The sequence below is a fragment of the Pleurodeles waltl genome, chromosome 12 (genome assembly GCF_031143425.1).
Source record: "Pleurodeles waltl isolate 20211129_DDA chromosome 12, aPleWal1.hap1.20221129, whole genome shotgun sequence".
Classification (NCBI taxonomy): domain Eukaryota; kingdom Metazoa; phylum Chordata; class Amphibia; order Caudata; family Salamandridae; genus Pleurodeles; species Pleurodeles waltl.
The window spans coordinates 349,620,201-349,638,151 of NC_090451.1; the positions used below are offsets into that span (position 1 = coordinate 349,620,201).

The 17,951-nt window shown below is 45.2% G+C and overlaps 1 protein-coding gene across 2 annotated transcripts in view; it reads right to left on the minus strand.

Moving 5' to 3' along the window:
• LRP3 (LDL receptor related protein 3) overlaps nucleotides 1-17,951 on the minus strand; it is a 136,488-nt gene that overhangs the window by 58,183 nt on the left and 60,354 nt on the right. For both annotated transcript variants that reach the window (XM_069216533.1, XM_069216532.1), the window contains exon 3: nucleotides 11,185-11,323. In XM_069216533.1, coding sequence (XP_069072634.1) covers nucleotides 11,185-11,323 — 139 coding nt within the window. The remainder of the gene's footprint in view (nucleotides 1-11,184; nucleotides 11,324-17,951) is intronic.

Genomic DNA, 17,951 nt, shown 5'->3' on the forward strand with positions numbered 1-17,951 from the left:
AGATGCTCTTGTGGAAGGTGTAGTTTTGGCTGATTGTCTTACTGCTGAGCAGAAAGATAATTGCATAAATCTCCTAGGACAATTTTCAGAACTCTTCTCCATTGTGCCAGGCACCACTTCTTGGTGTGAGCACACTATAGATACTGGAGACAGTTTACCTGTCAAAAGTAAGATCTATAGGCAGCCTGACCATGTCAGGGACTGCATAAAGCAAGAAGTTCAGAAAATGTTGGAACTAGGAGTGGTTGAGCACTCTGACAGTCCATGGGCTTCTCCTGTGGTACTGGTACCAAAACCCAATTCTAAAGATGGAAAGAAGGAAATGAGGTTTTGTGTAGACTATAGAGGTCTCAACTTGGTAACCAAAACTGATGCTCACCCTATACCCAGGGCAGATGAGCTCATAGATACACTGGCATCTGCCAAGTATCTAAGCACTTTTGATTTGACTGCAGGGTATTGGCAGATCAAATTGTCAGAAGATGCTAAACCTAAGACTGCATTTTCTACCATTGGAGGACATTACCAGTTTACTGTAATGCCTTTTGGTTTGAAAAATGCACCTGCCACTTTTCAGAGGTTGGTGAACACAGTCCTGCAAGGGCTGGAAGCTTTCAGTGCAGCATATTTGGATGATATAGCTGTCTTTAGCTCCAGCTGGGATGATCACCTGGTCCACCTTTGGAAAGTTTTGGAGGCCCTGCAAAAGGCAGGCCTCACTATCAAGGCTTCAAAGTGCCAGATAGGGCAGGGTAAGGTGGTTTATCTGGGACACCTTGTTGGTGGGGAACAGATTGCACCACTTCAGGGGAAAATCCAAACTATTATTGATTGGGTTCCCCCTACCACTCAGACTCAGGTGAGAGCCTTCCTAGGCCTCACTGGGTATTACAGGAGGTTCATTAAGAACTATGGCTCCATTGCAGCCCCTCTTAATGACCTCACATCCAAGAAAATGCCTAAAAAGGTATTATGGACAGCAAGCTGTCAGAAAGCTTTTGAGGAGCTGAAGCAGGCCATGTGCTCTGCACCTGTCCTGAAAAGCCCTTGTTACTCTAAAAAATTCTATGTCCAAACTGATGCATCTGAATTAGGAGTAGGGGCAGTCCTATCACAACTTAATTCTGAGGGCCAGGATCAACCTGTTGTTTTATTAGTAGAAGGTTGACCCCTAGAGAAAAGCGTTGGTCTGCCATTGAGAGGGAGGCCTTTGCTGTGGTCTGGGCTCTGAAGAAGTTGAGGCCATACCTGTTTGGCACTCACTTCATTGTTCAGACAGACCACAAACCTCTACTTTGGCTAAAACAAATGAAAGGTGAAAATCCTAAATTGTTGAGGTGGTCCATATCCCTACAGGGAATGGACTATACAGTGGAACATAGACCTGGGAGTAGCCACTCCAATGCAGATGGACTCTCCAGATATTTCCACTTAGACAATGAAGACTCATCAGGTAATGGCTAGTCTTATTGTCCTTCGTTTGGGGGGGGGGGTTATGTAGGAAAGTACCATCTTGCCTGGCATGTTACCCCCATTTTTCACTGTATATATGTTGTTTTAGTTGTATGTGTCACTGGGACCCTGGTAACCCAGGGCCCCAGTGCTCATAAGTGTGCCTGAATGTGTTACCTGTGTAGTGACTAACTGTCTCACTGAGGCTCTGCTAATCAGAACCTCAGTGGTTATGCTCTCTCATTTCTTTCCAAATTGTCACTAACAGGCTAGTGACCATTTTTACCAATTTACATTGGGTTACTGGAACACCCTTACAATTCCCTAGTATATGGTACTGAGGTACCCAGGGTATTGGGGTTCCAGGAGATCCCTATGGGCTGCAGCATTTCTTTTGCCACCCATAGGGAGCTCTGACAATTCTTACACAGGCCTGCCACTGCAGCCTGAGTGAAATAACGTCCACGTTATTTCACAGCCATTTTTACACTGCACTTAAGTAACTTATAAGTCACCTATATGTCTAACCTTTACCTGGTAAAGGTTAGGTGCAAAGTTACTTAGTGTGAGGGCACCCTGGCACTAGCCAAGGTGCCCCCACATTGTTCAGAGCCAATTCACTGAACTTTGTGAGTGCGGGGACACCATTACACGCGTGCATTACATATAGGTCACTACCTATATGTAGCTTCACCATGGTAACTCCGAATATGGCCATGTAACATGTCTATGATCATGGAATTGCCCCCTCTATGCCATCCTGGCATTGTTGGTACAATTCCATGATCCCAGTGGTCTGTAGCACAGACCCTGGTACTGCCAGACTGCCCTTCCTGGGGTTTCACTGCAGCTGCTGCTGCTGCTGCCAACCCCTCAGACAGGCAGCTGCCCTCCTGGGGTCCAGCCAGGCCTGGCCCAGGATGGCAGAACAAAGAACTTCCTCTGAGAGAGGGTGTGACACCCTCTCCCTTTCGAAAATGGTGTGAAGGCAAGGGAGGAGTAGCCTCCCCCAGCCTCTGGAAATGCTTTGTTGGGCACAGATGTGCCCAATTCTGCATAAGCCAGTCTACACCGGTTCAGGGACCCCTTAGCCCCTGCTCTGGCGTGAAACTGGACAAAGGAAAGGGGAGTGACCACTCCCCTGACCTGCACCTCCTCTGGGAGGTGTCCAGAGCTCCTCCAGTGTGCTCCAGACCTCTGCCATCTTGGAAACAGAGGTGCTGCTGGCACACTGGACTGCTCTGAGTGGCCAGTGCCACCAGGTGACGTCAGAGACTCCTTGTGATAGGCTCCTTCAGGTGTTAGTAGCCTTTCCTCTCTCCTAGGTAGCCAAACCCTCTTTTCTGGCTATTTAGGGTCTCTGTCTCTGGGGAAACTTTAGATAACGAATGCATGAGCTCAGCCGAGTTCCTCTGCATCTCTCTCTTCACCTTCTGATAAGGAATAGACCGCTGACCGCGCTGGAAGCCTGCAAACCTGCAACATAGTAGCAAAGACGACTACTACAACTCTGTAACGCTGATCCTGCCGCCTTCTCGACTGTTTTCCTGCTTGTGCATGCTGTGGGGGTAGTCTGCCTCCTCTCTGCACCAGAAGCTCCGAAGAAATCTCCCGTGGGTCGACGGAATCTTCCCCCTGCAACGGCAGGCACCAAAAAGCTGCATTACCGGTCCCTTGGGTCTCCTCTCAGCACGACAAGCGAGGTCCCTCGAATCCAGCGACACCGTCCAAGTGACCCCCACAGTCCAGTGACTCTTCAGCCCAAGTTTGGTGGAGGTAAGTCCTTGCCTCACCTCGCTGGGCTGCATTGCTGGGAACCGCGACTTTGCAAGCTACTCCGGCCCCTGTGCACTTCCGGCGGAAATCCTTCGTGCACACCCAAGCCTGGGTCCACAGCACTCTAACCTGCATTGCACGACTTTCTAAGTTGGTCTCCGGCGACGTGGGACTCCTTTGTGCAACTTCGGCGAGCACCGTTTCACGCATCCTCGTAGTGCCTGTTTCTGGCACTTCTCCGGGTGCTACCTGCTTCAGTGAGGGCTCTTTGTCTTGCTCGACGTCCCCTCTCTCTGCAGGTCCAATTTGCGACGTCCTGGTCCCTCCTGGGCCCCAGCAGCTTCCAAAAAAGCCAAACGCACGATTTGCGTGTAGCAAGGCTTGTTGGCGTCCATCCGGCGGGAAAACACTTCTGCACGACTCTCCAAGGCGTGGGGGATCCATCCTCCAAAGGGGAAGTCTCTAGCCCTTGTCGTTCCTGCAGTATTCACAGTTCTTCAGCCTAGTAAGAGCTTCTTTGCACCAACCGCTGGCATTTCTTGGGCATCTGCCCATCTCCGAGTTGCTTGTGACTTTTGGACTTGGTCCCCTTGTTCCACAGGTACCCTCAGTCAGGAATCCATCGTTGTTGCATTGCTGATTTGTGTTTTCCTTGCATTTTCCCTCTAACACGACTATTTTGTCCTTAGGGGAACTTTAGTGCACTTTGCACTCACTTTTCAGGGTCTTGGGGAGGGTTATTTTTCTAACTCTCACTATTTTCTAATAGTCCCAGCGACCCTCTACAAGGTCACATAGGTTTGGGGTCCATTCGTGGTTCGCATTCCACTTCTGGAGTATATGGTTTGTGTTGCCCCTATCCCTATGTTTCCCCATTGCATCCTATTGTAACTATACATTGTTTGCACTGTTTTCTAAGACTATACTGCATATTTTTGCTATTGTGTATATATATCTTGTGTATATTTCCTATCCTCTCACTGAGGGTACACTCTAAGATACTTTGGCATATTGTCATAAAAATAAAGTACCTTTATTTTTAGTATAACTGTGTATTGTGTTTTCTTATGATATTGTGCATATGACACTAAGTGGTACTGTAGTAGCTTCACACGTCTCCTAGTTCAGCCTAAGCTGCTCTGCTAAGCTACCATTATCTATCAGCCTAAGCTGCTAGACACCCTATACACTAATAAGGGATAACTGGGCCTGGTGCAAGGTGCAAGTACCCCTTGGTACCCACTACAAGCCAGTCCAGCCTCCTACAGAGTGAAGATTACAGACATATGTGGGTGCAGGAATTCCACCAATAAGCCTTGGCAAAGGCTAACTCATGGTTAGTGGAAAAGCAGTGCTGCCAGGGACTAGCAAGGCCCAGGAGGAATCAACCCAGGAGAGAGAGTCACAGGGGACCCTCAGCATCACAGAGAGTCCACAGGAGCAGAGGCAGCGCCCGCAGGACTCTTACAGGATGGGGACACAGGAGTCGCAGAAGAAGCCCACGCAGCACTATAAAAGAGGATCCCACGCCGCCAGAGAACCACGCAGTAGGCTGTGCTTTGCAGGAAGGAGTGCTGGGGGCTGGAGCTACACGTCGCCTGAAGATCCCTTGGAGGAGATGCAAACAAGCCTTGGCAGCTGCAAGAGATGTGGTGCATGGGGGTACTGTCCTGCATGGGAAGGTAAAGGCTTACCTCCACCAAAGTTGGACAGCTGGCAGACAGGACCAAGAGGACTACTCTGGACCACCACCCATGATGCAGGATCCACGCCGCTCAAGATGAGGGGAGATCCACGCAGCCAGTTGTCGCTGGCAGGCGACGTGGAAACAAAGTTGCAGAGGAGTCTTCTTCAATGATTGCAGCGTTGTCGGCTCCTGGAGGGTCCAGTCGCAGTTCCAGTGGTCAGAAGTTGAAGTCGAGGTTGCAGAGGAATCCTGCTGGAATCTTGCAAGCCGAATCTAAAGACCCACCCAAGAGAGAGACCCTGAATAACCCTGAAATGGAGATTGGTCACCTAACCAGACAAGCACCTATCAGGAGGGGTCTCTGACGTCACCAGTTGGCCTGGCTACTCAGATGCTCCCAGAGGTTCCTGCCAACCTTGGAAACAAGATGGCAGAACCCAGGGACCCTCTGGAGGAGCTCTGGACACCACCCCTGCGGTGGTGATGGGCAGCAGAGTGGGTGTAGCTTGTGGGGGCACCTCTGCTAGTGCAGGGGTGCCCTCACACACAGGTACCTGCACCTTGCCTTCTGGGCTGAGAGGGCCTGCCATAGGGGTGACTTAGAGTGGCCTGGTGCAGTGACCTGTAGTGAAAATGGGTACATGCACCTGTTTCACGCAGTCTGCAATTGCAGGCTTGCAGAACCCTTTACCTGGGCTTCCTATGATTGGCAGAATAACTGCTGCAGCCCATAGGGATCCCCTGGATCCAATGCCCTGGGTACCTAGTTACCATATACTAGGGACTTACATGGGGGGACAAGTATGCCAATTGTGGGGAGAAAAAGGTACAATTTACAGGAGAGAGCAAAACTACCGGGGGCCACTGACAACAGGCAGAAAATGGGGATAACCATGCCAAGAAAAAGGGTACTTTCCTACAGTTTCCTATACTGTATAGCCAATACATTTCTGCCATACATTATAAGGATTTTGCAAATCATTGAGGAGTTCTGTGACTAGGTCACGGAACTCTTAGGTGGCTTTTGCCATCTTTTTAAACAGTACAACAGAGGTATTTTATTCCCTGTAACACATTTTTATTTAATCACCCATCCCACAAACCGCTTAATTCTTTGGTGTCTTACTCCTTCAAATGAAAGAGATAGTACAGTTGCAGCCTTGATTAATAAAAGAGGAATTTGTAGTGTAAAATTGAACATACCAAAAAGGAGACAGTCATTTGCTGCAAAAACATATTTGAATCAGTTTAATGTAAATCAGATTTTAAATGTGCAGTTGTAATGATGCCTCATGACACACCTTTCATATTGGCACCTTTAACATACACTGCACCTTGCCCTTGGGGCTCCCTATGGCCTATCTTAGGGGTGCCATACATGTAGTAAAAGGGAAGGTTGGGGCCTGGCAAGTGGGTGCACTTGCCAGGTCGGATTGGCAGTGCAAGACTGCACACACAGACACTGCAGTGGCAGGTCTGAGGCATGTTTACAGGGCTACTTATGTGGGTGACACAATCAGTGCTGCAAGCCCACTAGTAGCATTTGATTTACAGGCCCTGGGCACTTCTAGTGCACTTTACTAGGGACTTACCAGTAAATCAGATATGCCAATCATACATAAACCAATCAACAGTGCAATTTATATAGGGAGCACTTGCACTTTAGAACTGATTAGCAGTGGTAATCTGCGCAGAGACAAAAAACCAGCAAAAATAGAGTCCAGTATACCATAAACACAGGAGGTCAGAAGGCAAAAAGACAGGGGAGACATGCCAAAAAGCTACTAGGTCTAACAACAAATGAGTAGAAGAACAAGTTAGCTACCTTCAGTGAAGCCTTATCTGATAGAGACTATATCTAGCTGCAGATTCCTTAGCTTTTAATTCTCCCCAGGTGTTCGACTGAATCTGGAATATTTTTTGTGAGCAGTATCCCTGCGCGCCAGTAGGTAGCTTTGATGAGCTATGTGTCAGTCATCATACGTGCCAGAAGTGACATCGTAGTACCTATACAGGCACCACCCAGATGTGCACGTCACTTTCTTTTCACGACTTTCCATGCCAGAAGCGCTGAGCCATTAAGAACACTGACCACTGGTGTGTGATAAAATAGGGCCCTAAAAAGAGTCATCTCTGTCCCTAGAAATCTGTTCGCCAGGAGGATGGATGGGTCAGTAAAGAATCTGCAGACAGATATAGGGGGTCATTATGACCCTGGCGGTCCTGCCCCACCATGCCGGCAGTGGCGGTCAGACAGCCAACAGCGTGGCTGTGCAGGGCCCCCAAATTATGATCACTGCATGTACTGCCTGTTCCGCCGCGGAGGTGGGACTGCCTGGTGGAAGGTTGACCACCTTCGGCCCGGAGGTCCACCTAACACTGCCTGCGGTATAATGAGTATGCTTACCGCCAGGAAATCCCTGGCAGTAAGGATACTGGCGACAGGAATACTCATTCCTGTTGCCACTACACAACTCCCCAAACCCCCTCTCCATGTAGAGCCCCTCACACCCGCCTGACCCCATTAGAAGAAGCAGCCACCTCCCCAAGCAGCGACACCCCCCTCCCAGATCCACGCATGCACACACCACACATCGACACTCACTCATTCACACACACGATACTCCCCCATCCCTGCATACACGCACACATATTCCCCACGCATACACGCATTCACACAAGCACACAGACACTTGCACACACACACACACACACAGACAACACCCCTAACCCCTCTCCATTCACACACACACACACCCATTCACGCACACAACACTCAACACCCCTATCTCCCCTGTCGGTTGATCACCTTACCTGGTGGTCGCAGTGGTCATCCAGGAGGGAACAGGGTCCATGGCGCTTGCTCCGCTGCCAGCGCCTCGCAAACACAACACCGCCGTGCCATCTACAATTTTGTAATACAGCAGGCGGTGTTGTGGTGATGTGGCAGTGGCGATGGAGCAAGCTCCACTAGACTGCCGACATGACTGCTGCCGTCTTCCCCGCTATATATTGGCAGAGAGCAGCCATATCATGGTGGTCTGATGACGGGTGTGACTTCGGCGGTCTACTAAAAAGACTGTCGAAGTCATAATGATGGCCATAGTCTCTACTAGATAAGGCGTTACCAAAAGTAAGTAGCTTGTTCATCTGATAGAGACTTCTAGTTGCGGATTCCTTACCTTTGAATAGATAAACAAGTAATACCATCCCCGGAGGTGGCTCTGAAAACTAATTTTAAATAAGGAAGTCCGGCAGCACCGAACGAGCAATGTGCCCATCCCCACGGACCTGACTGTCTAGGCAGTAGTGCTTTGTAAACGTGTGCAGAGATGCCCACATTGCTGCCTGCCAGATGCCCAGGACCGGAACTGCACGTGCTAATGCAGTGGACGCAGCATCAGCTCTGGTGGAATGAGCTCCTGGTGGAACCTTCTGGAGGTTGCTTCTTGGCAAGTGCATAACAGATCTTGATGTAGAATACAACCCAATGAGAGATGGTTCACCTCTGCATCGCCCAACCTTTCTTCACACCTACATACCCCACGAAGGGTTGGTCGTCCACACAGACCTTACATGTACAGTCAAGTTAGAAGACTAATGCTCTTATGGGTCCAGGTGGTGGAATCTCTCCTCTTCCTTAGAAGGAAGCGGGGGTGCATAAAAGGGTGATTAACCGACCTACATGAAAAGGTGTAACCACTTTTGGTAGAAAAGAGGCCTATGTGTGAAACACCAGTTCATCAGGATACATAGAGAGGTAAGGTGGCTTAGATGACACAAAGAAGGCAGCTTTCAATGTGAAAAGCCTGAGAGAACAAATGTGGAGAGGTTTGAAAAGTGCACACATCAAAAATGTTAGAGTCAAATTAAGATCCCACTGGGGCATAATGAATGGGTAAGGGGGGGAGAGATAAGTAAGTCCTTTGAGGAACCTATGTATAATAGGGGACTTGAACAAAGAGGGTTGATCAGGCAACTGCAAGAAGGCAGAAATGGCAGATAAATAGCCCTTAAGAGTGCCCAAAACATAGCCCTGCTGGGCAAGAATGAAGAGTAAAACCTCTGAACGAGGGACAGAATGGGGAATTGACAGATTTTTCTGCACACCATGCAACTAATTTCTTCCAATGGCAGGTGTATACTGTCTTGGTGGAGGGAAGACAGTTTGCCAAGATGACATTACAGACTTCAGGAGGAAGGTCAGAAGCTGTCAACTGATACTGCTCAATCTTCATGCAAGAAGGCAGAGTTTCTGATCGGAGAATCAATGGCCATGCTCAGTAGCTCAGGATACCAGACTCTCCATGCCTAGTCAACAGCAACAAGAATGACTGGGCACGGTCATTCCTGATCTTCTTGAGAACTCTGGGTAGGCGTGGTATAGGTGGAAAGACATACAGGAGGGCTGAGTTCAACTCTAGACACAAAAGCGTCGCCGAGCAAGAGCCTCCTTGGAAACTCCAGCGTACAAAACTGCTGACATTACATGTTCTCAGCAGAGGTGAACAGATATAACCAAGGCACTCCCCACTGTTGAAAGAGACCTTCCGCTGCCTCCGGGTGGAGTCAAGATCCGTGATCTGCTAGGCATCTTTGGCTGATTTCAGCTGCTCTGGGGTTCAAAGAGCCCACCAGGTGTTGAACCACCAGGGATATGCGCTACTGTTCCAGCCATGCCAAGAGACACAAAGCCTCTTGACAAAGGGTCCACAATCCCATCCCATCCTGTTTGTTGCAGTAACACATGGGGGTGGTGTTTGTCCATGAACATTTGCACTAGCCTTCGCTTGATGGCTTTCTATGCCAGTCGGATTGCTTGGTTGATGTGTAGTCCCGATTAGATTAGCCTTGACTGCCACTGAGGGTACCTGAAGTTCTAGGACCTCAGGTACTGACTGTGTCACCATTGCATAGGAAGCTCTCTCCTCCGCAGCCACAGTAGGGGGAGAAAGCATACCAGTATCTGGAGAAATATCCAGTCCACTCACTGAACCCAGATCCTCATACCAGTCCATGTATTGTTGGTTCTTCACAAGGTTGGCAGTCTGGCCCAGGGGAATAGGGCTTAGGCTCCAATCTAGGATGCAAAGCTCCTGCCGCAGCTGGAGTTGAGCGACACCCATCTGACTATGAGTCAGATTCGGGGATGACAATGGGGATGGCGCTGCCAGGAGTGTCGGCATCCGGACAGGCTCCAGGACTGGATCCTTAGGGACCCTCCTGGACGGGAGCCACCAGCGGGGAACCCCAATGGAGCCCCCTCTGACCACATAAAGCTTAAAGGTGCACTGATGGGGTTAGACTGCGCTAAAATGAGGAGCACTGCTTCATAAAACTCTTTAAGCTAGGCGGGGGTCACTCCAGTTCCCCGAAAGTCAGAGAGGTGCAGAGTCGGTCTAGGCACGGGATCTGAGCAATGAGGCCTAGAATGCAGCCTCTCCCTTGTCGCATTAGCCAACAGACAAGAAAAGTCGAAGACCGATTCGTCTTCTTGTTCATCTTCTTGTGCCTTAACTTACCCGACTGTCCTGAGGACTTGGACTATGATGAAGATGACTTCGTACTCCACAACCGGTCCCTGGACCCTCCCCTCGACTGGAACTTCGACTTGCGTGGATTTGTGTGGAGTCACATGCCGGGCCACCATGAGCTTTAGGGACTGCTTCCTCAAACCCTTTGGGTGCATGGCCCAGCAATCGGAACACGACTTTGGGTGGTGGGCATGCCCCAAACACCACAGACAGACGAGGTGCAGATTCACCACTGACATCAGCCAGTAAAAGGCTCCGCATGGCTTAAAACCCGTCACATCCTCAACACACCAGAAGAAAAAACTTCAAAAACTGACTGAGGGGTAGTTCTTCAACAGATCAGCGCTGGCTGCCGTGGAAAAAAGTAGCTGATGTCAGCCCACCAAGCGTCCCATATATAGGTACCATGATGTCACTTCGGCGTGGATGATGCCGATAATGGACGTGGAGCCGATCAATGCCACCTACTGGCACGCAGGGGTTCTGGTTATGAAAATCTTCTAGATCCCGTCCCACGCCAGGGGAGAATTCAAAAGGTGAGGAGTCTCTATCAGATTGTCACAACTTTAATATAATAAGGAAATTAGAGTCAGAGAGTGAGTGTGTGTGTGTATATATATATATATATATACACACACATATATATATACACACACATATAGATTTTTTGTATATAAATAGATATAACTGTCTACTGTGTATTAGTTGCTATAATGAAAAGGACGCTGATCATACCTTATTGTTATTATGTCGCCACGGTCTCCTTGAATATACCAGCTGCAGTTCATAGCTGGCGGGTAGTTTAAGGGCCAGGAGGGACTGTAGATGACCCCACGTCTTTCGGTGCGCTGTTCCAGTTTTCCACTGCAAGCAGCTATTAGGCAAAGATATACAAGATAGACCCTTTGTTAACATCCATTTTGCAGAATAGAATTCTCAAATTGACATCAGATCTATGAACTGATTTAAGATAGAAAGTCAAAGGGTGTGTTGGTTTCACAGGCAAAATCACCAGGCATCTCCACTGCAAAGAGTGGGGTGAAATGGACCATATGACAAAAATTAATTCACCGGCAGGCTTTAATATGGTTAACACTGCATATATTTTGTTACTAAATGAAAAAGTATACCAAATATAATGTTGCAGACGTAGACTCAGCCATCTCTAGTGTCACCTTGAAAATTGCCTTAGTTAGTAGGTAACAGAAAAACAGGATTTTGAACTTGGGTGGTCAGTGTAATAGTATCTGTTATGTCATCCTTGGTCAATGGTACTTCCTTTATAAATGACTACCTCATCAATTCTACCCACTATGACAAGTCCGGGAGCCAGTCATCAAAGGCCAGAAAAGATGAGCACATTCTTATGGTAATAGTCAGATCAGCTCATACATTTGGCCATTTTACGCTATTATTTTCTGCTTATCAGGGCATTTTCATTGTATAATGAAGTGATGCCAAACATGGAGCCTGGATGGTGCTGGTGTGAGGAAGGTACTTCCACTACACTCAAATGATTTTGGGGAATAGTCTTGTAAAATGTGCTATCAGCTCTGGTGTCAGAATTCGCACAGTAAGTCATGGTGAAGGTTTAAACTAAAGGCCAACTGGCAACTTTAAAAGTGCCAACATTACATACTTGCCTGATGAAAGCAGCAGTAGTTGCCTTGAATTTGGTAAAGTGAGCCTTGGGATCATAAACATCTGGTGTAGTTGCCAAACAAAGTTAAAGAATGCTCAAATATGTGCTAATACAGATGGAACTTTGTTGTTGTTTGGACTCTTGCTCTGGGCAAGACTGCTGGTTAAAGGATGACAGTACTTTTGCGACTACGCCTTTCCTACAACAAGTCGTAACTGTTGTCCCAACCTTACCAGCTCACTAGCAGCACCTCACCAGAAACACAATAGTAAAAAGGTGATTTGTGGCAGCCTTTTCGCATGGACTCGAGAATAAGACATCTCAGGAAGTGTTGTGGTTAAACGGAGATAACCCCTTTCTCACAGATATATCATGTCTCATACAAACACAGGCAATGACAAAGATGCAATAAAGTTTCAATAGTTTTTATTTAACATAATTGCAATTTACGAGAAGTTGCATGGGCTGCAATGATTAGGATAATGAATAATGCAAGAAACAGAATTGTGAAGACTAGAGTCATTATTACAAAGACCCCCACCATCTTGCAATGCATAGAAGAGACATACGAGATGTAACATGCCCTAATACTCTAATGTGAGAGGCCTAACTTCATACCTAAAGGAGAGCTGGGCTTGTTAAACCTAATCTGCCAATGCCATGTCCCTGAGAGGAGCCCCCTACCCTTGTTACCTTGGAATGAGGTCTCTTTCTCAGACTCAACAGGGACACGAAGACTGGGTCAGCGTCAAGACAACAGCAGCATCGATATCAGCGATGGTGGCGATGCTCTCTGGTCGGAATCCTTCTGATTTGATTATCTGTCTAAAGTGTGATATATTTATACAGATCTACAAGGACCCCTGACGTAGGTGTGTTCCCAAACAATAGATAACAGTCATGCTTGGGACGGCAATTAATATAAACAATCCCTCAAAAGTATAGAGAGGGAAAATCCCTAAGTGTGAACACCTACTGTTTGTCTTTGTTGCTTGATCCTGACGCCTTAGCGCGGTGACACTGATAATGTAACTCATAACAAGTGGCCTAACTATAAACAAGGCAGCCATCTTAGAAGAATTAAATAATTAAATGGGCTAAGACAGAGCAAGCTAAGTGGGTTAAAAATCACTAGGTAACGGGGGCACGAGTCTGCAAGCCGGAGGCTAAGCTAACTCCTGTTATCCCATTAAAACGAACTAGGATTCACTACAACTTATTTCGACTAGCTAGGACGTATGCCAATGACACTATGGCCAAAGGACACACACCTGTTTGGCCCCATGCCCATCATTCTCACCTGCCATAGAGAACTGTGCAGCATGGGGGGAAAACAATGGACGAAATACAGATTTATGAAAATAGAAGAATATAGAAACACTTGCGATAAATTATGGTTATTAGCAATTGTTACTTCGTACTGAAGGAACATGTGACAGTGTCAGCAGAAAGGTATGAATCATGAATCTCTTTTTTGCAGACCTAATAGAAAATGCTGGCACCACTAAATGTGGCTCATCTTATTTCTTGATATGGGAAACACAAAAAGACAAGAGCAACCAAAACCTTAATTAAGACCTTGCAGATGTATTTCACTGAAGCAAAATATTTCTGAAAATAAATCTCCCCGCCGGAATGAGTATTTATGCACAAGCACTATCAAGAAATACAGGCAAGAAACCAAGTCTGCTCAGAGATTTTAATGGAGCTATTTCCATCACTGAGAGACCCAAAATGTAGACTATGACTAATGGTTCTTGAAGGCTTTATCAGGAGGACATAAATGTATACTCAATCATCCATGAAAATAAACACTTCCAATCTTCAACGATGAACAGCTCATGCAATCACATACTTTAAAAGGTGTTGTGTGATAGGCCGAAATCAAAATGTGGGATATGTACTTGGTGACGTGAGATTAACATCACAAACTTCAGGTACTTCCTGAGCATGCATAAGCCATAATGTAGGATGGAAGAACGCAATGAGTCTTCATCTCAATGTCTGACAAAAATGGGTAATTAATAACTTTTTAAGTATCCCTCATTTCGTTAATGTGATTAGGTACATGTGGATCGGTATGGGCATACCCAATCATTCATACTCTGAGGAAACACTAATTTGGTCCCAGATGCTAGCATACAATTCACATTTTATTGAAAAAGAGCTAAAATTATCAGTTTTAACCAATAAAAGGCAGAAGCAGGGTTTATGTGTAAACCATGTGAGGGTAACGATTCTAGTGCTCCCAGGAAAGTAACTTGCATAGCAGGCGTAATGCTGGTTCACAGAATGTATGCATGTTATTTAGGTCCTTATTTAGAGACTGGCAGATGGGATAATCTATCAGAATGTGACAGATTTACAGTCTGCCGTATTACATATGCCACATTATATAATGCACTTGTAATATGGTGGACAAGACATCTCCATATTTTAAGTATCTTGCCTGTCCAATTCTAAATAAGTAAGTTCTTCTCTAAAGCCTTTATGGAGTACTGGATTGTACACCAAACAAGTGTTACACTTCAAGGTTTTCCTGTACATTTTTTGTAGGTTTGTACAGCAATGATCTGTGCGAGTGCTACTGTGCAGAAGATTCTGGAGCCAGAAAGACTGCGCTCCTGGGATGTCATCAATTGAATGAGAATGAGACGTGAGAAGAGAGTGAGATGAAGCATATCAGAAAGTTGGGAGTAAGAATTCGAGAAAACAGGATCTCAGGACAGAGGAGGTCTGAAGTAAAGCAGAATGATTGGAAAGCAGGAGCGAAATGATATACCAGGTAAAATCTGTGAAACCTTCACACTGACAGAACCTGAAGTAACATTGTTTCTGATCTACCTAGGCTATCCTCAGAGAACTAGTCTGGTGAAAGCCCAGATATGTTTTAGTGATTTAATTTCCATTCCTCAGTGGTAGGAGCTGCTGACCCCAAGATAACTTGTATTTAGAATGATTCACAAGGATTGACAGCAGGGTGCCGCACTGAGAGAGGAGTTATCACTTGGATTACCAGGTTGAAAGATGTAAATGTAGAAGTGACAGAGAATGATGTAGAACAGTCTGAACAAAGGTAAACAGAACATACATTAAACCCATGAGGTAGCACATTCACTCATAGCAATGATAGAGCACTTTCAAATATTGAAAATTAATGCAATACTGTGTAAAATTAACATGTACGCCTTAGACAAAAAATGATGCTTTTAAATTCAGGGACATGAAGAAGGCTCCCACGTTTGCACTTATTAGCCCTGAATAGCTGAAGTAGCATTTTCTGTAAAACTGACCTAGGTTAAGAATGTAAAATGTTTAATTTCTGACCAGCTGAAATGCTTGTGAAAGCAATGACAATGTAAAAGAAAATAGTTTTGACCTTCCCATAGGCATATTTTTCATATAATACCATAAATGTATTAAAATGTTTTAGTTTAACTCTGGGACATGTTTCTAATCATACAGAAACCTAATAGAGTCAACAAATGGCTTGTGTTTTAGTGAAATTATGTAGAAGCTTAAACACGAAACTGTTGTTTTCTTATGGAAAGTAAATGACAAGAACCCTTGTGGATTTATACAAAGTAGTTGATAAAAATGATTAACTTGAACATTGATGTCTATGGACTATTGTTTTCCTGGTGAGGAGATGAAGAAGTGCTCCTGTTTCCATGAAGACATTGAAAGCTGATTGGCTAACTGGAGAAAGAAAAAGAAACATGTTGCAAAGGCTCAGGTTATGGTGTTTCTATTAATGTGTTCATTGAGCAGGTTGTCTCATCCCTTTCCTTACTGCCATTTGCCTGAATCTATGTAGCTCTTGAACCACTCTATATAGAAAGTTCTGCTTTCATTGATAACTGAAATTGGATTCTAAAGCTTTTTGCTTTGATCTATTTGGAGCTCTTTAGGGGTTCAGACTGACACTTTTTCCTCATTCTCCCCAAAACCATTGCTAATCTAAGAACAGGGATTCTTTCCTTTATGGAACATGCTTAAAGCACTTATTCTGATATATTGATTGTTTATTTGATATACTGATTGATATTCATGACTTCATACGCTGATTTCAATAAACATGCGCTATTAAAAATACTGATAAACAAAGCTTTTAAACTCACACCAACTCTCATTATTGACTGAAAAGAATATTTGAAATCGTGATGATTATTTTAGGTACAGCTCATGGTTAATCTCATCTTATGTCAAGGGTCCACTGGCCTAAGGCGCTGGGATCTCTACCTGAGTTTGTAAGCTCTGCCTTGTAAACCAATATTTAACTGAGATCCCTGCTCCAGTAGTAACATCACAGAACTAGAGAGAAAATAAGTGTTTTAAAAAAAAATCAGTTTACAAGTTGTAGCCTTGAAAGTCACTCTCAAACAGAGAAAATTATTGTTGCATAACAATTTTAATGACTGAGTGATACCATACACAAGACCAGTTTTAATGAATGAGTGATACCATTGACAAGATTCACTCACGATGGAAGCCAATCACATGTAAATATAGTTTCAGCCCAGCACGGTTCTGTGGCTTGTTGATTTTCAGTTGCCTTGTAGAAGATTGAATAAACAAGAGACTATTATACCCAAGCAAATTGTGAGGGTAACGATTTATTTTAAGAGCAGTGTATATCTTCTATTCAAGTTATAAGTTTTCCCATTTGGCTATTAGAGAATTAAATGAGCAACAAGTACAAGAGTTACAGGGTAAGCAAAGCAGTGGAACTAACTTTAAAAAATATAGTGGCAGTAGTTTCATAGCCCCAACAAATATATCACCATGCCCCACCACAGGCAGCCAATCTCCCTCGCTTGATTGACCACCATATTCAATCAAAGTGCTGAGATGAGAATTGAGGAGTATATGCCCTCTGCAGCCACAGGTGATTTACTAACGCCCTTGTCTCCGACAGCAAAGTGTGCAAAGAACATAGTTCAGAATTCTGGGCAAAAGCCTGTCCCAATAAATTTTAGGTGAATACATTTCTGTTGAGTTTTAATGTTTTAAATTCCACATGAGAGTTATTCTTCTCAACATAACTAGCAGCGCAATGTGCACAAATACAATCATTTTGCTGCAATTTTTCACCAAGTACCTTGAACACTTAAGGGCTAATAACATGTACTAATGCAATTTTTACAGGGAAAAAAATAACAATTTTAAGATTTCAGGAAGTGAGAAAACGTGGTGTTACTGTGCAATACCCCCATCCTGAGATGTACAACACAGAAGGATACATTAATATCACACCTTGTAAATACTCTCTGCTCATTATTGGTATTTACCATGTGTAAGAGTACAACACCAAGTGATGCTGCAGAAGTACATTTGGTGAATATGGTTTGTAATGGAGGGGTTGGACACCATGCTTGCACAAGTGAGCCTCTCTACAGTTTCTCAAAGGGAAGATATGCTATCCAGTGGTTCAAAGTGGATTTGAAGAGAAAGCATTTTGCAACTAGACGGGTGGAATATGACTGGCGCAGACGGTATTTTCAGGAGACATGATGAATGTATAATCCAACCTAAGATCAACATATTTTGCCTTTATACTTTCAAAAAAGGCATTTGTTCCCACTCATCTTTCCTCTTCTAAAAATCAGACTTGTGAGCTTTTCTCAACTGTAATAATCCTGCTTGTGGCTTACACATTTTCTTTGTCTCACATTATACCCTCACAACTACTACGTATTCTCTTGGCTTCTTTCTTTCTGAAGAAGGCCTTCAATATTTAGGAAGAGGTTAAATAACTTTTGGTAACTTTGCTTTTCTGGTTTAGCTTCCAAAGAAAGTCTTCAGAGATGACCTCTGCCAAGGTTAGTTGGGCCCCCTTCTTAGCCTTAAATGCATATCC